The following is a 20,111-nucleotide window of genomic DNA, read 5'->3' on the forward strand; positions in this document are numbered from 1 at the left end:
CATATTCTTCTTCTTCTTTGATATGATGATCAAGTGCATTACTGCCACCCACCGCCTGGGAGTTTAGACAGCAATCACTTTTATTTATTTATTTTAAATAAATGAATAATTTTTGGTCTACATTTTACTTTTACTCCCTGCATTGGAAAACAAATGCTGGTCATTGATACTCTTTTGTCAAAATAGCCTCCTAACTTACGTATGTCAACCTCTGCAGGTGACACTACATTAACAACTTGTTTATGCAAGTAAAGAGAGAGCTTAAAAAAGATGGAGCCTTCCATTTTAAATCCACTTTCATTTATTTCTCACAGCTTCCAACAAATAAAGCAAACCACCCAGTTCAAAGTTAAAGTTTAGTCAGCCAATGTTAACAAAATGGAGATTAAAGTTCATAAGCACAGTGGCCTAACTATGACAAAATGATTCAAAACCAGTACTCGACATAAAATCGACATAAAATCTACTGTAAAATAATTTCCAACTTCAATCAATTATCTTAAATTTAGTAGCAGTAGCGCTGGCATGCATTTTAAGGATGACTAGCTTGGTTTAACAGTAACATTATAGGAGGTCGTGTGGGTGTGGGAATGTTGTGCAGTCTCGCTTAAATGTGTGCTCACATTATGGTATTGTCTGTATGCAGATGAAAGCAAGAAAGTGCAACTTTTTTTTTTTTTTTTTTTAGCTGATAACAGCAGATGAAGCCATCCTGTTGATGCCACATGCACTGGAGCCCCTGTATAGGTAGTAGTAACCCTGTGTGAGAGAGAAAAGCATCATCAAATAACAGATAATGTTTTCATGTGCTCAGTTGTCATTTTGGCACCCACAAAAACTGAAAAACCTTTGCCTTGGATTTATTACCTCCTCTCCATAATCTTCTCCCCAGCTGTTTTTGATGGCCCAGAATGGAATTCCCTTACCTGAAAAGACACAACATAATGATCAGGAAAGGTGTATTGCTATTTTAACACAAAACATTCAAACTTAACATGTCCATAATTTGTATATTATTATTCTTTATGTTGATGATTCCCTAATGAACTCTGAGAGTACTTTCTATCACCCTGCTAAAGTAGTACGTAGTCTGTTATTTGAACCACTAAACTACTAGTGACCAAGAATAGAATTCAAGAAATTCATCAAAACTAACTTACGGTCTCCATAGCCCACCAGAAGTACTGCATGGTCAATCATCCAAGGGTTACAGAAGATCTTAAAGGGGTGAGACACGCCCTTCTTGTAAAACTGCACAACAAGTCAAATAAAAGGAATTAGACATCCTAATCACTTCTCAGGGAAGTAAACGCTGATGTTTTATTTTACCTGCATTGCAAAAGCATTCAGAGCTACAGAGACGGGGCCATTCTCAGCCAACCAAGCTGCAATTTCTGAGAGAAAAAAACCCAAACTGAAATGAATCCAACACACATAGTAACATTTGCTACAACTGTAATGCTGCCTTTACATGGTCAGGGTGACTTTGTTTCTACAGCAAATTGGCTTTGTGTGTTACATCTTGACATTAAAATGTCACTTTAAATGTTTTTGTCATCTTTGTGCTCTCACCATTCTCATCTTTGGACAGCTCCACAGAGCTGTTGATGTAGGCGGCCACCTTCCTGCTGGTAAAGTCGCACTTCTGCTTATGGCCAGTGTAGGAATAGTCACTCTCCAACTCCAGACCGCCTTGGGCACGCATGCACGGGGACCACAATTAGCACAAAGCTTAAAGGTTTTTTAAGTACCGCTCGGAACAATGGCATTTACCGAGATTCTCAATGGCTTCATAAGCATTCGACGGCAACCCGCCTCTGCACGCCTCGTCCAGCCCATCACAGTCAACCAGCTCTAAAACCCACAAGTAAAAGAAACACACACATCAACTCATGCAAAACTAAACACATTTCCGTGGCTGAACATTACCTTGTTCCGACAATGACTGCAGAGTTCCGTTTTTCAGAAACCATTGCCCTTCGATGTTACCTATGACTGAAAATGCCCAGCAAGATCCACACATACCCTACAAGACACAAACAGAGAATAAAAGCACATCAAGAGAAAGCAGGGAATGTGACTTTTGAAAGTTATATTGTGGATATTTTATTTGACATGCTATTTCGTGTAACTCTTTCTACTGAGATGGTACCTGGTTCTTAACAGGACTAACAGCGCCGTGATCCCTCCAATCCCAGCTGGCAGGGGCGGGGCTTCGAGGAGAGGGGGCCAATTTCATTGGTCGCTGAAGAGTCCACTGGCTCAGGAGTGGGTTCAGGTAAATCGAGCGAAACTCTTCCTCTGCAAGCAAAGAGAAACTGATGACTATCTTTTGAAAGCAACTGTAGATCGAAAAACAAAGCCAAAGATTATTTTGTGTTTGGAAACAGTGTGGTGGGTTACGCACCAGTTAGGTCACTGAACTTGGTGATGCCGTACTCTGCAGAACCTTTATCTATCGCCTGGATTTTTGCCGCGGTCTTAACATTTTCATGAAAGATCTGCAAGCGGCGCTCAGTCTCTGCAGAGTAAAAATAAAATAAAAAATACAAATATGATAACCACAATTTGTCTAGTGCATAAAACTGAATTAGTAACATGAAATGCCAAGTGGAAATGAAGTTTACATTTTTTACTTGTGCAGTATAAATTAAAAAAAAAAAACATCACAAGATACTGTATAGAATTTTTTTTCAATTCGATTGTATTTATTGATTGTCTGCATTGTCATGTCCACTAGCAGCTCGCATGACAATTTATAAAGATTCGAGAAAGACATATTCAAGGCAGCATTTTACGCCGAGGCCTGGGTGTTTTTGTTCTCGCCACCACATTCCTGATATTCATCTGAAGATGTGGAATGTGCAGTATACTGTATACATACTCACCCTCTTGGGTATTATAGACTTTATTGTATTTAATCATGAAGTCTTTGAAAAGTCCCAGCAACTCCACAGATTCCTGGTTAAAAAAAAAAAAAAAAGGTCAACACACGCTTAACAAAGCAAATCTTATCTGGAGGTTCAACTTGATTGGAAATATATTTACTCAACCACACAGACATTTTATGTCTGCATGACTTTTTTTTTTTACCTCCAGAGGCTGGTCAGGTGAAGCGTCCTCAACTGTGGTTGTTTCATCTGGTATAGCTGGTAAGAAAGAAATTGGAATATTTATTCCAAGTTGGAATAAATTACTATGACTATCATGTATAGAACTTAGTATTGTAAAACTGAGATAATGTGTTACCATCACGTTGAGCCAGCTGTGGAAAGACTGATATGAAAGCATTTAAAATGACCATGTATAGTCAGGCTTTTATTTTGAAAATTGCCATCAAAATCACCATGTATAGTTAGGCTTTTTTTATTTGACTTTTTATTTGTTTCAAAATATGGGTTTCAAACTAGGGTTAGTGTTTCAAAGTAGGGATTTAAATAGGGTTAGGGTTTTAAATTAGGGTTTGGGTTTCACAGTAGGGTTTTAAAATAGGTTTAGCGTTTCAAAAACCAGAGATCTGTTTATAAATAATCAGGAATAAAACAAAATGTAGGTATAAACATCCCACTGACGTGCCTTGCCGGGGTAAAGCTCAACTCTATACGGCCTTGGCATAACGTATGACAAGGGCTTTGCAAACACTGACATTATGTAACCATAGAAAATCATACTTCATTTTGGGACATCTGCTTACCCTTCGGTTGACATTTCTGTTTCAGCAAATTCGAAGTTTTCTGCCAGGGTATGTCCCAGATTTCAAACACACAAACCTCAGTCTAACAGGAAAAACAACAACAAAAAACAAGTTTAACAAGAATCCTTTTAAATTGATTCTGACTGGTGCAATGTCTACATTTACATTGAGCTATTTTCACCTCGTGGAGCTGTGAAAACAATCAACGACTGATAATAAAAGAACTGAGTGTGCATGTCTGTAGTGTCGAGGTCACCTGACAAGAAACAACCCAGCTGAATTGGAACAAAAACAAGACAGCCTGCCTACCTTGAGCTGTTGTAACTCGGGATAGAAGTCACATGTACGGAGCATGGTGGATTTCTTGCACTGAGTATTACTCATCTCCACTGTTATAGTGTAGCGAATACCCTTGACCAGCTGGAAAAGAAAAAAAAAGTATATTATGATTTAAAAAAAAAGCATCTATCATTCAGTTATTTATACATTGTCCTGATTGGTATGAAAGAAGATTAATATATTTGTTTTTTCTCAAAAAACTGACTATATTTATCCCCCCAAAAATGCAAATTTATTCTCCAAAAATGTATATTTTAATCTTGTGTACATTTTCCTTTGTTTCAGGTTGGCCCAAATTTCTTTCACGCTTTGGCGTGTAATATTCTTGTTGAATTGCTGCCCTTGCAGCTGGAGGTTTCTTTCTGTTGATGAAATTGATCTGTCACAATCCCAGCGTGACAAAAGGCAATCATTTGGAAACTGTCAACACGCGCAATGCCATTTCCAGTTAGGTAAACAAGAAACGATTGAGATGTCAATAATCCGATGGCGTTCGAATTAATTTTGTAAATAAACATTTTCTTCATGCGTTTTCATCAAGTTAGCGTATGCAAAGCAATGCTTTCTATTTGTGCTGTCATTTTAAAAAGACATATTTGAACAATATCAAAACATATATATGAACTATATTTTTAAACTTTTAAACTACTACATTTTAAATCATCCTATTCCGACCTGTTTGGTTGCGGAGATGAGTCGGCTGACTTTGCGGAGGTGCATCGCGTTGGAGCCCAAGTTGTAGCGCTCCTGAGCGAATCGCAGCACCTTCTTCAAATCTGGGTCGCTCTCCGTCACTTGGATCGGGGAACCCGGAGGACCCAATAGAGGCCGGTCCATGTCCTTCCCAAGCCCGACCGTGGCGCCGAATACGGCGGCCAAGGCCACACAGACAAAGGCCTGACACCCCAACGCCATGTCGTTCTAATGAAAAAAGAGGCCGAGTGTGCAGATCGTTCAGTTAAAATGCGGGAAGTTGTCCTCCTGCCAAAACAAACGATTTTTCTTTTTGTCTGCACAAGGGGCTGTTGTTGCCAAACAAATCCTGGAACGGCTTTGTGGGAGGAGCCAATGGTATCAGAAGGTGCGTTCAAGAACTTCTGTTGCTGTCATTTTTTAAATGCATACTCGATTTGTAACGTAAAGTAACCAGCTACTCAACTAGTAAAATTACCTTTAACAGAAATTAATTTACAGTACGTGTGATAAAGTATAGTACATGCCCACTTGAGGATTACATAAGTGTGGAAGGTTCTTTTATTTTGAAAGGTTCTGTACCGCACTAAACTACCTTCTGAAATAGCTGATGTATTTTCACTATGTAAGACATGTGAACCATCCGGAACAAACTGTTGGAATATTTTATGATTTTGCTGATGATCTACTATTATAGTATGTTATCAACGATCGTAAGATAATTTTATTATCGTTTTTTCCTTTCTCTTTCCCTGTTTTGTTCGTTTTACTTTTATGAATCTGCCCCGGAAGTGATCCAGCTAAGGTTATCGGAATGAATACTCAGCCTTGCTAACAGAACCGAATTTTCAGCTAACTCGTAAACTTGCACTTGTGGTTCTGTAAAAAGGTTTCAATCCAAATTTCGTCATATCCTCGAGTAAACAATAACTAAATAAAAATACACAGAGGTTTGCTGGCTGCGTGTTCTTAGAATGACACGGTTGTTACTCTAAACGTGATGAGCGATTTATTTTTAGGTAGAAGCATTTGGTTGTTGCTTTTATAACAGTGTCCTCTTGCGTTAAGATTTGACGGGACAGACATGGAGACTCCGGTTATTGAAGATATGATCGACTTTTGCCGGTAAGTCATTGAAGGTTATGTAACGCTAGCTGCCACATATTCGCAATTGGCCAGAATATTGGTAATTAAATTACCTTTGCAGCGATATAGACTGCAAATCTATAAACAAGACCTCATTTCAATGTGAGCTAATGCTTCGATCCAAATGGTTCTTATACAACTTGTTAAACGTACCACATGTGCGAGACATTATTGCTACGTGTCAAAAGTAAAAGCTGGTTGAAGTGACAGGTCAATTAATTTCGTTCTGCACGCATACCAATAAATTAAATCGATTCCAAGAATTTCCAAAATGATCTTTTTTGAACATTTGCTATAATTTTCCATGTTATCTGCCTCATTATTCCCATTTGATTTGCACAGGTTACCCAAAGACACACTTGTCTTCCTACTGTTGGTGATTTACTTTCCAGTTGGCATTTGTTTGATGTTATTAAGGATTTTTATTGGTGTCCATGTATTCTTGGTCAGCTGTGCACTACCTGAAAGTTTTCTAAGACGGTATGTAAATGTACATTATCTGTATTTTTCTTTCTCGTACAGCAAACTTGATTGTTGAAAATGTTGTCACCGAATGTAAACGTGCTCGCTCACACTGTTCATGCAAATACTTATGTTTTCTCTTTCTCTGTTGTAACAGATTCATTGTGAGGATTATGTGCTCAGTCTTGGGAATGCACGTGAGGCAGCAAAATCCTCGATCCAGAGACAAAAATACCAAACTTTACATATGCAATCACGTGACAGAGTTTGATCACAACATAATCAACCTACTGACCCCCTGCTGCACTGTGAGTCATTGTGACTTTTATTTGCTTGCACTTGATATTTTATTTTACTGAAGGTACACTTGACCATCCAACGTGGAACAAGTTTTGTGCGACTGATTTGCATTTTTGACTGAAATTGAGTCAATCAAAGCCCATTCTTTGATGCTCACTGCTGTATGAATACTGAACGGACGAATGTGTTAACTGAGCAATCTGTGTTCTCATCAGCCCCAGTTTGAGGGCTCCACAGGTTTCGTATGTTGGGCCAGAGGCTTCATGGAAGTGCACTCTGCACTTGGCAGGGGAGCAATAGGCGAGTCGCTTCAGAGGTACTGCTCCACCGAAGGTGCCTCACCATTGCTGCTTCTCCCTGAAGAGGACACCACGAATGGACGCGCCGGCCTGCTAAAGTTCAGGTCAGTGCAGCCACTTGAAGGCCCCTGTGTCTTCAGATCTGATTTCCTCTGTATTTTCCCATGAAAATATATAATAAAATATTTCCAACATGTTCCCATTCAGACAAATTTGTTCATAATTATTTTTGATCATGTTTATTTGTGCACGTTCTAACCAATCTATCTGTATTCTTCTTTCTCAGTTCTTGGCCCTTCTCTTTGACAGACTCCATTCAGCCTGTGGCCTTGAGGGTTGCAAGACCTCTGATTGCTTTGGTAAAATAATTGACTTAAGCTGTTATATGAGCTAGCGATTAGATTTCCATTGTTTGTTAGGAAGCTATTACAAAACTATTTTATAAGTATTGATTTATATTTGTCTATATTTGTCTGCAGAGCACACCAGAGAGCAGTTGGTTGATAGAGCTGTTATGGACATTTTTTTCTCCAGTTACAGTGTATCATGTAAGGTACTAAATATCTTTGTATCATTATCTCTTTTATCTTGGTTAAACTGTCAACATTTGTACAGTATGTACTACAGTACTTAGTACAATATCTTGTCATGATAGAAAAGTCGCAATTCATCTGGCACCAAAGCAACTTTGTTTTCCGTAAATTGCTCAAGCGGTTAATTCGAAGCTTCAAAAGAGAAAAAAGTCTCACGTACCACCTCTATTTAATTCCAGTCAGATGAGACTTTTTGTTTGTGTGTGTGCTTAATAGTTGTTCAAATATCCTTACTTTTCCCCTTCTGCCGACAGTTGGTTGCCATCAGTTTCACGAGAGGATGGTGAGTCCTCACAGGAGTTTGCCAACAAAGTCCAGGAGGTAAAATAAAGCCACTTGAGTAGCAATCTGCTAATCTGCATTGTCACGTTTTTGCTGTGCTTTGGCTGGCTACCGTTTGTAAGTGCTCACTTCCGTTCCAATTAAACTGCGATTACTGCGTGATTTTGTCCTTGCAGCTACTCGCCTGCGAACTTGGCTTGGTCACAACCAAGATCACTAAAGCCGACAAAGCTGAGCACATCAAAAGGAAACGACACGCCCTCCCACAAACGTCTACGAGTAAGCGAATAAATCAACGGGATGCCAACAAACTTCACCGCGCCGCGGTTGTACTTTGATGGATGTATTTCTCCCGTTAGGCTTACGACCTGGCTCGATCGGCCTCGGTTTCACGGCGCAGGGAACTGATGAGCCTCGGATAGCTCAAATGGCCCAGCAGGTGAAGGATGTTCTTCCCCACGTCCCCCTGAGTGTCATCACAAAGGACTTGGGTATGATGCAGTCAGCACACTCTTACTCCCAACATCCAACTTGTGCTGTCCTCAGCAAAATGTAATCTTGTTTGAAAAGTAATTGCATTGAACTGCTTCAACATCATACGCCAAACGAGGAGTTGACTCTAATTGGGACGTTTAGAAAGTGCTAAGCAATCAATAAAGTGGCCAGTTAACAGAGACCGTGGCAGTCAAGTTGACCCGTGAAGATAAAATGTTAAGTATGACCTGTGTTTCCTCACCCGAATCTGAAAGTTGTCTTTTGGTGATCTTGCAGCCAAAACCAATTGTGTTAACGTCACCATAACAAACCTGTTGGAATATAAGGAGGGATCTTCAGCGGAAGATTCGGAGGAGTCGCCATTTGGGGCTTCAGCGAACAGCACTTTTCCTTCCACTTGTGCTCAGACCTTAAAGGTCATTTTGAATTTTCTTTTAAATGTGGACATTCCCAAAACAGTTTGTGTTGGGAATTTCAATAAAAAATACCCGAGTTGTCATAAATAAATACATATTTTTTTAAATCAATTGATCTTGATGCAATTTTAATTTCTTTTTGTCTTCTCCGCAGCCTGCTGCAAAATCTTTTGGGAAATCACCTGTTGACAGGCATTTGTCCCTTCAAGAACGGAAAGAAGCGCTGTACAATTTTGCAAGAAGGTTTGAATTTCTTGTCCTCATTACTGTTGTGTCATAAACATATTACACCATCTGCTATTAGCACAAAAGAGAAAGAGGCTGCCATTTCCATTACAAAATGATACGGATTAGTTCCTAAATCTTGGTTTAAGCAGGATCTAGCTGTTTATCAGAGGACAAATTTGTAACTATAAAGTAGCACTAATTGAAAAATACATGCACTGATAATTATCTCCAGCAGAACCTCTACATTATGATGTCACTTGAAGAAGCTGAATATAAGTATGTTAGTAACCGTGTTAACCCATATTAAGGTATGTAACCCTTCCCCATTTTCTTTCCAGACGTTATATTGAAAAATATGGATCGGATCAAGAAGACAGTCACTGAACACTTTGGTGAGGTCAACAAGAAAAAAATAATCAGTCTGTCTAGTGCAAAAGATGATTTTTATATTCAATCAACTGGTGGCGGTGTTGGGAAAACAGACTTGCTAGACAGTTCAAGGAATGTTCTCACCAAATACAGTTTAAGTTGGTGGAAAGGTGAATAATGCATGTGTTCAATTCTTCATTCTTGCTGATGCATCATTTTGATAACACTTTGTATTATGATCCACTGACTGTGAATCATCTATTTATTTTTATAATGTTCAGAGTCATCAACTACAAATAAAGTTCAGTTTGACCTTGCCTTTGGTGGAATTATTTATATCACGAACCAGCAACCGGACTATCTGGATGATCCAATGCAGATCATCTGAAAGTGAGGCTATTGAATGTGATATTTTAAGTTTCAATATTTTGTACTCCGCAAATGTTTACTACAAAATAAGATTATATACGTATACAGCATTGTTAATTACAGTTTCTATTTATTTTGTCTTAAATGTGGACCATCTCAACCTGACATAAGTGTCAATAGCAAAATTAATTTTGTACCAAGACAAAATTGCATTGCCAGCGTATTTAATTACTGTATACAAAGAATTAAATCGATCCAATACTTTTAACATAACATGTTTCATATTGAGATAGAGCAGCATAGTGGGGCGTTCATATTCCGTATGTATAAATTAATGGCTTAATGTTGTAAAGGAATTTACTTTCCATGTTAGGACAGAACTGCATAGTCAGTGGAGTGTTAAATTCATGCATAGACAACTGCAACATGAAAAAGTTGACTTAAAACAGTTTTTCCATTGTAGCAAAATTTCCGATTGGCCGTAAATGCAACTTAACTCAACCCGGAAATTGCGTAGTAGCTGTTCCTTCCCCAAGCATTGTGATTGACAAGCTAACAAGTTAGCAATGTCGGGGATTGAGGATTATTCCAACGATTCAGTGACATTTAAGGATGATAACGAGTTTAATGTAGAGGCGGGAGACCACGTTGACGATGACTTTGATAATCATCGATATACTTTTTACAGGTATTATTGTGTTACTCAAACGTAGTTGGGTCTAACTAGCTACCTCCTCATTTAGTTCAACCAAACGCAGCGTCCACTTCTGAATGTGAATGGAAATATTTGGGGGTCAAGCAGCAATTTGTGTTTTGCATTTGTTTAGTACACAAGTCACTGAACAGCTTTAAGTGCACTATTTACAAGTGTTTTTACTTTTTGACTGCTGTAATCGTGTTTAAGTCTAATCTTAAACATGATTTTTTTTATTAATTTTAAATGTGTCATCTGCCAAAGTTCGTGTTGTGTGTTTCAGAGACAGGAAAGAGTGGGCTGACTTGGAACCTGTTCCTCAAGATGATGGACCAAACCCTGTTGTCAAGATTGCTTATTCCGAAAAGTGTAAGTTTGGTCAAATATTTGGCTTTTTTGGTGGCTGACATAGACGGGCACTTTTTTAAAATGCTGTCTGCAACATGGCTCTGTCAAGTTCCCAAAGATTTACAGTACAGATAAAAAGCATGTTTCCTCTTTGCTTGTCTGTTAGCAAGTATATTTTGTCTCACTTAAATGTTTAATGAAGCCGATTGGCAGATTTAATATCTGGCAGAAAGCCCCACAAATCAAAAATTTAATTTCTAAGTAACCTTTATTTATTGAATGGAAAACGATTCCAAGATATCACCCCGCACCACTTTGTCTATTAATGAGTCTAATATTTCAAGCTATTTGTGTTTTTCAACAGTCTCAGATGTTTTTGACTATTTCCGTGCCCTGCTGAAGAATGACGAAAAGAGTGAACGAGCTTTCGCCTTGACAGCAGATGCGATTGAGCTGAACGCTGCAAATTACACAGTGTGGTGAGATCACAGTTTGAATTAATTTTTTTGTAATTACTGTAGCCTCCATTTTTAAATAGCACACTGTGATCGTTTTCTAAAGGGTTGTTCATTTGTAACACTATCCTAAAGTCATATATTTTGAAGTATTTTTTGGCATAATAATAATGGTTCTGTACTGTTGTGTGGAAACGTGCAGGCACTACAGGCGGGTACTATTACAAGCGTTGTCAAAGGACCTGAGGGAGGAAATGAGGTACATTACAGCCATCATTGAAGATCAACCTAAAAACTATCAAGTTTGGTGAGTGTATGTAAGAAGTGGCAGACCAATTAATGCTTCAACGGAACATTTGTTTGCGCTAAATAATTTAATCCGTTTTTAATTCAGATTGTGCAGTTTTGTTGTATTTTTATGGACCGAATCAGCAAGCAAGTTGTTCTCACTTCCAGGCATCACAGACGTATAGTGGTCGAGTGGTTGAATGATCCCTCAGAGGAGCTGGAGTTCATTGCAGATATCCTCAGCCAAGATGCAAAGAACTACCATGCCTGGCAGCACAGACAGTGGGTCATCCAGGTTAGTTGTGCTACTTGTGTTCTGAAAATCTGACGACTAAACAAAACCCTACACTGAAAGAACAGCTGAACTTTATTTGGGGTCAATCAGAGACATTTTAAATGGTGACAGTTGTGTATGAGTTAATGTTGGGATAAGTTTTCATCCAATAATTCTTTGTCTATGTCTCACTTTTTGTTATGGAAAGGTGGCAGATGAAGAGATACAGATTATCACGCACATTTGGAAAAGTCGAAATGTACCAACGTACTCTGTGCTCTAACGTTTTAGTTTTATTTATTTATTTCTACCCCTCATCAAACTTTCAGGAGTATAAACTGTGGGACAACGAGCTGGAGTTTGTGGAAAATCTCTTGGATGAAGATGTGAGGAATAATTCTGCTTGGAACCAGAGGCATTTTGTCATCACACACACGACAGGGTTCTCAGATCAAGTCATTCTCGAGAGAGAGATTGAGTAAGTGTGGCACTTTTGCAGAAAGCTTCTTCAGATCACATCCACATCTTTCTCAGAAACTGTCAACAGTCATTGCATGTGTATGACAGAAAACCATGAAAAACAAAAGGGATACATCTCAAGTGTTGTGTTATGTTTTGGAAATGATTGCTTCCTAACTGACTTAATGTTTCTTTTATTTGTATTTTCATGTAAGATACTGTCTGACCCAGATCAAAAAGGCCCCCCACAATGAAAGTGCGTGGAACTATTTGAAAGGGTAAGGCATTTGCCAACAAAAGTTCATATATATATATATATAAAAAAAACAACAACTCAGGACTGGTTTGTGAATCAAGATTTGACTCCATATGATTGATTCACAATTTGTCTGAGTGTGTCTTAAGGAAGTGGATACATAAATCTTTATTTCTGACTGATAGTGTTTTTTGTTTCTTCTTCAGGATGCTTCAAGACAGAGGTTTATCATCTCAGCCCGGGCTCCTTGAGAAAGTCCTGGTACTAAAGGAGACGCGTTCTTCATCTTACCTTCTCGCATTTCTCTTTGATTGTTACGAGGATGCTTTGGAGAACGGCAGTCAGAAAGGACAATCGAAGGAAGACCGAGTGGACACTTTAAAAAGCGCTCTGGAAGTAAGTCATTTGACTGTCTAGTGTTACTTTGCAGTCTGAGACCTGTGTGTTTGTTTTTGTCTTCCAAGATTTGTGAACTTTTAGCCGAGGAGAAGGACACCATCCGCAAGGAGTATTGGCTGTTTTTGGGACGGTCTTTAAAGAACAAATACGGATCGAGTGAGCCAGTTGACGCTGAACTTCCGTCCCTGGCGGCTGACCAGCAGGAGATGAACTAGATGCCCGAGTCCCACTCCACTCTCATTCATTTTCACTGTACATTGTACTGTACTTGTTGTGTGTATTGCCGCTTTCCCCCCCAAACAAGTGTTACAGTTGGTCAAGGAGGGAAAGGAATGGGAACTATGGATGAGATACAAAGCAGATATGTGTAAAGTCCTTCCTTCAAAATTCTAATCCGTTCAAATCTGCACAGTCAAGCTTCGTTCATGTAGTTCTTTTTTTCATTTGGCTGTTGTTAGTGCACTTTTTTTTAAAACAAATTAAATTCCGTTCAAGTGACATGTCACTTAAATCCATTGTCTCACTTCTTTCCGTTCTTTGCTGGTTCAGTAAAAATAAGATAAGGCAGCTTTATCCGAACACTATTTGTTCTGCTTGCTCCTCTGAGTCGTGCTCCTGCGGCAAAAGTAGCCCTCACAAACACATTAGTACTCAGCAACATGCCCCAAACGCTGGGAAAGCGTAAATCGATTGACTTGACTTCATCCAGCTGTTTGCTTCATTTCAACGTGTGCTCCCCCTCTGGTTTTGAACTGAATACAGCAGACTGCGTGCTTGCTACAACAGCACTCCTTGCTTCTTGGCTCATGTGTACACATCGTCAGCATTTACATAGAATGTACCAGATGGTGTGCTGACCTGTGAAAAATCGCTTTTGTACGACAAACCAGGAAGTAACTGTTCACTTAAAAGTATTTGGTGTCAAATAAAGCAGCCGGATCAACTTCATCTTTATATGGAGACATGAAGCATCAACGTGAGTGCTGACAGCGCTCTCTGCTGGTTGAATGTTGAAGGCTTGCTGTATAATTGAAACGCTGTACAAAATAAACCGAAGTGAGACTTTACCTTTTGTTTGTGAGATGAATGTATCAAAATACTAGTGAATGAGAAGATATTCTGTGCGTATTTTTTTTTCCCAGGGGAGTGGGGTGAAGCTATGATACCTCAGGGGGCCAACAATAGTGATGTGCATTCCAGTTCTTTTAAGTGAACTGAATCTTTAGAATCGGTTCACTCAAAAGATTTGTTCAAAAGAATCGTTCGCTACACTTTCTTATTTATTCTTTTTTACCTCGTGTAGTGTACCTATTGAAGTGTCCATGAGGTGTTCCTAATCGGCGAATATAAAAACAAGGAATAAAACACCGGACAAGTTTTAACATGAATATATATATGCATACACGTTATTTAAAAACTACTAAGTGTTATAAAATCAAGATTACTCAAAGAGAAGCATTATCTCCCCGTTGTTGCTTAACGGCGCATCACTTCATGCAATAAAGTTAGCCGTTAGCTTGAAGAAAACGTGCATAAAATAAGTGGTGTTTCAGTGAGTGGTTCTTTCTTTCCTTGGCAAATCGTAAATCTACATTCTGGCTTCCATAGTTCATGCCAGGAGACAACACGTTCTCTGACTGATCCGTTGACGCACGAAAAGGTAGTTCAGCCATTAACTCGTTCGCGAACGGGAAAGTCAGGATTAGTTCCCTCACTGATCCGTTCTCGCGATGAACTGGAAATGCAAATCACTCACTCACTGACACTCACATATCCGTTCAGTTGGTGAACAGGAAATGCAATTAGCGACTCGTTTGTAAACAGGAAGTTACGTCATTTCTTCTTCGTTTTGTTTTACGGCGAGGTGGCACCAGCTTCAATGCGCATTACCGACACCTACTGCTTGAAGTCATATGAACTGAAAAAGAACGAATCTCTTTAGGAAGTGATTCGTTAAAAACTCTGGTTAGGGTTTAAAACTCTGGTTAAGGTTTCAAAGTAGGGTTTTAAATTAGGATTAGGGTTTCAACCTAGGGTTTAAAACTGGTTAGGATGTCAACCTAGAGTTTAAAACTCTGGTTAGGGTTTCACCCTAGGGTTTGGATTTAGAACTAGGGTTTCAAATTAGGGTTAATGTTTCAAACTAGGGTTAGGGTTTAAGCTAAGCTTTGATTTTCTTGTGTCGACTTTTTTCCTAGCTACATGGTACTCCCGAGCAAAGCATGAAAGCCCTCCACAAATGGTCACAGTTGTGCTGTCCTTGATCTCTGATTCTTGTCTGGTGTTCCTTCTGATTAAATTGGCAGGGTTTTCAACTCCTGCACTGGATCATCACTTGCATATCTGCTCTCATGTTACTCATGAGACGCTCCAAAACTCTGATGATCATTGGCCTAACTGTCAAATTACCACCATCATCATTGTCTACGTATAGAGTTCCCCTGAAATGCACTGTGGAAACTTTAAAACCATTAAGCAATGACATCTATTCATCCTCTTAAAGGCGTAGCTGAACAATTGCAGTGATGGCACTGGATGGGGAGAAATGCACTTTGGATATTAATCTTGTTTCTGCATCGTCTGCTTCCTCAGACTGGTCTGTCAGTGCCTTGCAGTTGACTTATAATTGGCTTCAATATTTCTCAGCATAATTGAATGAAATGATCGTGATGTCAAGTGACACAACACTGCTCAAGCCTGAAATCTTTTTCATTCAAGTCTCCTTGAATAAGGAAAAGAATGTCGACCTCTATTTTACTTTATTTTTACAAGTTCTTTTTACCTTTTGACACTCATGAGGGCCAATTGGTAAGATGTATTAGCAGGTATTGATGTTGACTTGTGGTTACCACAACTCGGCATGGACTGGGTTCGGCTAACCCTAACCAGGTGACTGTGTGAGCATCTTGATGGGCTTCGAATGACTTTCAAAGGAAGATTTGAGTTCATCCAACGGATTCACAGCCGTGAGGCCTGCTCATGTGACTTTCCTCGCCATGGCCTGTTGCTGCTTAGTGAACCGCGCCTGACAATCATCCGTCTTTCGAGTATGAATGGGCCTCACACTGACATAGTATAGAAGAGGTACGGTATGCCACGCTCGTCCAATTTATCACATGATTGAATACGGCCATTTTCACAGAATTTAAGTCGTTGCTCCAGGCCGCCGGTGACTGTTCTTTTACTGAAGCGATTTTCAAAGCCTTGTAATTTCCAAGTTTATTTGAAGAGCTCTTATTCACAACTACAAGGAACAACAAAAGTTGAAACTTGAGTATTGACGATGTACGTGTCACCAATTAATTGATGCTCCCTGAGCAGCATAAGGTATGACCAACATTTGGATTTTATGTGTGACAATATTTTCCGATTAAAAAACTTCAGGGTTCCCCCGCTTGAACTTTTTGAGGTTGAAGGTTCGATGCCTCAACAGCACCAGAATGTAAATGAATGGCACTTAGGTCAAGCTACTGCTAGCCAATTCAACTAAGAAAATTACTTACTAACTGTTATTGTATGTTTATATTAGTGGAGTGGAAGTACACATTGTTTGATCACAGCTAGGACAGATAGCAAAGAAATGTTAAATGTCTTGATGGGTGAGAAGGCCCTCATACTGTTGACTTTGTTTAATTTGGAAGCATTTATAGATTCACTTTTTCATAGTGTCTCCTTTAAGACATTAGCAGGTGTGCAATCTGTCTAGACAGGGAGTTCCCAGTCTCTAAGTGGGATAGGCTGCAAATCTGAATTGATTTTTTTTTTATACTTTCATCTGTTAGGTCCAGTGGAGAGCCCAGCCACTGTTTTTGTACTGACATACATATTGAGGCTGCATCATCATCATCTCTTTCTCGCAGCAATGTGATGATTTATGCACACATCTTTCTGCATTGATCTGGACTAAGTAGAACTCCTCCTGCCAATAATCGACCTCGTAATAACACGAGAATCCTCCTCACTTATATCTGTTCCACAAAGGAATGCTTTCTCCTACACACACAAATGGTTTTAATACAGCCAATGATGGATCATTTGGATGGAAAGAAGTCGAGCTGGCCAAGTTTTGATTCAGGCATTGCATTCCAGCACCACGGACAGCGCTTTTGAGCTCAGAGAATCCATCAGACTTCCAGCATTATGGTTGTATGATGTGCAAGTGCAGAAACAATTGACAAATCACAATTCATGTCTTATAGTCTTCGTCTCCAGGGAAGCAGCAGTACCATAAAACAGACTGAAGCCTCTTTTTGAAGATATGTTCAGTATGCCACGCTCTGCTTTTGTGAACTGAGTTGAGTTCATGAGAGCTTGTATCTTTAAAAACTTGTAAACTGGCTCATTCATATGTCAGTCGAGGAACTGCCAAATATTTTGAATTGTATATATAATATAATATTATACTCAGTTATATTAATGAAATAAGGGGTAGGTTAGGCAACAGGTGGATTTTTTTCCCCGAGACATCAGTGCATGATAAAATCCGTAAGTTTTTATAGGTGCAACTTAACAAACAAAAAAATTAAACTTGTTTCAAAAACCTGATGTGCTAGAACAAAGTGAAGACACTTTTTAAAATTAACATCAAAGTACATTCAAATGGATTTTGACCAGTGTTATCATTCATAATAAAAACCTTGACTAAATATTCATCAGACATAGGGGCTTACTGCTGACCAACTGTTATAGATGCAAAAAAAAAAACACTTCAAATATGTGAATTATGAAAAGACGTACTACATTTTGAAAATAAAACAAAGGGGTCTCAAAGGCGCCTGCGATCTTTGTCTTTTATTTACATCCGCACAAAGCACACTTCACAATAGAGACATTTTAAACATTATGCAAATAACTTGGAGTCCACAGCACCTGTGGCATAGGTTTTAGAAAATGGACACACACGCACGCGCACACGCACGCGCGCACACGCACGGCGCACCCCCGCAGCCAGCCCACTCTTTGATGAGGAAGCAAAGGGTCCGAACTTTGCGGGGATAAGCGTTGATCAATGCTCGCGAATGGATTATCGACGGGGCGGTAAGTGCAAAGCGGGCCATGCCTTCCTGGCATGAATTAACATTTCAACCGTTCCCGTAAAAGCGTCGGGAATGCAGAGAGTCGCCACAGCGGCGCGAACCGCCGCCGCCGCCGAACCGGCCGATGAGAAGGACCGGCTGACGATGGCCGACGGCGACCGGGGTGCTCCCGGACCAGACGGAGGATGAGGACGGCTGCCAGCGGAGAGGGATTGAGAGCGGCAGCAGAGGTGGAATATAATGAAGTTGAGTGGGAAAGGACTCTGCGCCGTCCTGTCCAGCACCCTCCTCTTCGCGTGCGCCCTCTGCGAACTTGTGCTCGGATTAAGATGCGTCTCGCTGGGCTCCAGCGTCAGGGAACACTTCCACCTCGGCGCTGCGGCCGGAGCCTTCTACTCCGGGCTGCTCCTCGGCAGCGGCCAGGTCCTCCTGGGCGCCGCGCTGCTCTGTTGCACGGGGAAGCCGCGCGGCCGGAATTTGGTCCTCCTCGGGGTTGTGATCTTCCTTCTGGGGGTCCTCACAGCCTTCTCCGGAGCCGTGGTGGACGGGGACACCGCTTCCCTGGTAGAGAGGAAGTATTCCCACTACTGTGTCCATTCGGGCCAGGTGAGCCGCGCCTGCGAGGAGCTGAGGGAGTACCAGAGAAGTTTGGTCATCTCCTCGGTGCTCAGTACGCTCGAGTGCCTCCTGGGTCTCGCCAACCTGGTGCTCATCCAAAGGTACAAAGCGGCTCAGTTCTCCAGGAACAGGCAAGTTCAGAGGCACAGCTCCGGGCCCATCATCTTCAGCGAGGAGCGGGACTGCTCCTCAGCGGACTTTCAGCCTGTGTCTTATATCAATTTAGCCGTTTTGAGCGTGTTGGACGAGAGCGGCGGCGCGGAAGCCCAGCGCGGAGGGCACCCTTCCATCGAGCTGCCGGGATACTCTCCTGCAGACCCGGAGCTCAACCACAGCTTCCCCTTCTCCTACCCGCTGCCCAGTGAAATGCCGCCGGCTTATGAGGACATCTTCCCCGCAGAGGCACGCAACACATAGCCGAGCCGAGCCGAGCCGCTGTGGAACAACCACCGGAGGGGACATTTTCTTCCAGTTGCCTGCTACACTTTGCATTACCATCGCCGTCACAGTATTGACGAGCAACAGGCTAAAATAAGGCAATGCAGGCACATTAAGGCCAGCAGCTTGCACTTCAGTTTGTGTTGGGAAATTTGCTGTTCAGATTTATATTCGTGAATAAAAAGTATATTTAACCTCATGTCGTGCACACTGAACTTTCCCAAAACACATTATTGACATTATTATTATTATTTTTAATTTGAGTTTTTAACATGCAGCACTGTGGCCAAATCAGCTGTTTTTTGTTTGTTTGTTCTGCAGGAATGTAGTAGGGATGGACAACTTTAAATACTGGCAAAAGTACTCCTTTACATGAAAGAACAAAAGCTAAAAATAAGTAAAAAACAAAACAAAACATTTTTTTGGTGCTAATTTTATACGCAAAAATCAATTATGATGTTATTGAGGCCTTTGTCAAATTGGATGGAATTTGGAACATTTCCAATTACCCGATAGCATTACAACATAAAAGTCAGGAGAAGTCTACGCGAACATCTGAATTTATCTATGGTGAAAGAAAGAAAGAAAGAAAGAAAGAAAGAAAGAAAGAAAGAAAGAAAGAAAGAAAGAAAGAAAGAAAGGTGTCATTTGAACAGGGGTATGTAGACTTCTTATAAACCCATCTAAAAGAGCTGTGCTTTCAAAAGGCCTCAGACTGTTTTGTTGCGTTGACAAGGAATTTCAAGAAGTATTTAGTCATAAATCATAACACTCATCCTTTTATGCTCACTATATGGCGATCTGTCTGAGAGATAAATGAAAGAAAAATCTCTTTTTCTCAATGTTAGAAAAAAAAAAAAAAAATTAGCTCCACCTCAGGAATTGCCTTGGGGAGATAATCCAGGGGAAGCATGGCGGAAGACGCTGATAATGTCAAAAAAGCAGTGAGTATAGGCCCTTTCGAAACAAAGTACTCACAAATGAGCAGCTGTCAGCAAGAACTTTTCACTTGACATGCCTGTGTTCACTTTTTGTGGATATTAATCTATTATTGATGATGGGAGAGTTGCGTAAAGAAATCTCAAAAGATTTTCAATGGGTTGATCCTTGCTGTCTCGGAAGCTACCCGGAAGAAAAAGTCAAAGAGACGGACGGAAAAGA

At 40.3% G+C, this 20,111-nt stretch overlaps 4 protein-coding genes across 5 annotated transcripts; 3 read left to right on the forward strand and 1 right to left on the reverse strand.

The window, feature by feature from the left end:
* Positions 1-283: 283 nt before the first annotated feature.
* On the reverse strand, positions 284-5,083 carry ctsf (cathepsin F). The gene is made up of 14 exons (XM_088376168.1): positions 4,709-5,083; positions 4,004-4,114; positions 3,695-3,776; positions 3,094-3,149; positions 2,889-2,961; positions 2,408-2,521; positions 2,153-2,301; positions 1,930-2,026; positions 1,774-1,854; positions 1,573-1,692; positions 1,330-1,394; positions 1,161-1,251; positions 868-926; positions 284-759 (listed from the first exon to the last, which is right to left on the reverse strand). Exons 1-14 carry the CDS (start codon positions 4,946-4,948, stop codon positions 685-687), a joined length of 1,413 nt encoding a protein of 470 aa, XP_088232294.1. The 5' UTR covers positions 4,949-5,083; the 3' UTR covers positions 284-684.
* A 240-nt stretch (positions 5,084-5,323) lies between these two features.
* Positions 5,324-9,633, forward strand: aup1 (AUP1 lipid droplet regulating VLDL assembly factor). Of its 2 annotated transcripts, none has more exons than XM_088376189.1 (13): positions 5,324-5,422; positions 5,795-5,851; positions 6,215-6,352; positions 6,492-6,642; positions 6,850-7,037; positions 7,220-7,292; positions 7,413-7,486; positions 7,781-7,847; positions 7,985-8,087; positions 8,168-8,299; positions 8,580-8,719; positions 8,874-8,962; positions 9,286-9,633. In XM_088376189.1, the coding sequence occupies exons 2-13, from the start codon at positions 5,811-5,813 to the stop codon at positions 9,329-9,331; spliced, it is 1,242 nt and encodes a 413-aa protein (XP_088232315.1). In that variant the 5' UTR covers positions 5,324-5,422; positions 5,795-5,810; the 3' UTR covers positions 9,332-9,633. The 2 variants fall into 2 exon arrangements, with proteins under 2 accessions (XP_088232315.1, XP_088232323.1); XM_088376197.1 differs by having other exon boundaries at positions 5,421-5,439.
* Positions 9,634-10,183: 550 nt separating this feature from the next.
* fnta (farnesyltransferase, CAAX box, subunit alpha) lies at positions 10,184-13,925 on the forward strand. Its single transcript, XM_088393266.1, has 9 exons — positions 10,184-10,373; positions 10,663-10,748; positions 11,092-11,206; positions 11,385-11,489; positions 11,639-11,765; positions 12,074-12,222; positions 12,419-12,481; positions 12,666-12,855; positions 12,924-13,925. The coding sequence occupies exons 1-9, from the start codon at positions 10,252-10,254 to the stop codon at positions 13,071-13,073; spliced, it is 1,107 nt and encodes a 368-aa protein (XP_088249392.1). The 5' UTR covers positions 10,184-10,251; the 3' UTR covers positions 13,074-13,925.
* Positions 13,926-17,738: 3,813 nt separating this feature from the next.
* tmem271 (transmembrane protein 271) lies at positions 17,739-19,149 on the forward strand. Its single transcript, XM_088395544.1, has 2 exons — positions 17,739-17,895; positions 17,959-19,149. The coding sequence occupies exon 2, from the start codon at positions 18,135-18,137 to the stop codon at positions 18,927-18,929; it is 795 nt and encodes a 264-aa protein (XP_088251670.1). The 5' UTR covers positions 17,739-17,895; positions 17,959-18,134; the 3' UTR covers positions 18,930-19,149.
* Positions 19,150-20,111: the final 962 nt, after the last annotated feature.

Source organism: Syngnathus floridae, chromosome 1, assembly GCF_059516105.1.
Source record: "Syngnathus floridae isolate MCC-2025c chromosome 1, RoL_Sflo_1.0, whole genome shotgun sequence".
NCBI lineage: Eukaryota > Metazoa > Chordata > Actinopteri > Syngnathiformes > Syngnathidae > Syngnathus > Syngnathus floridae.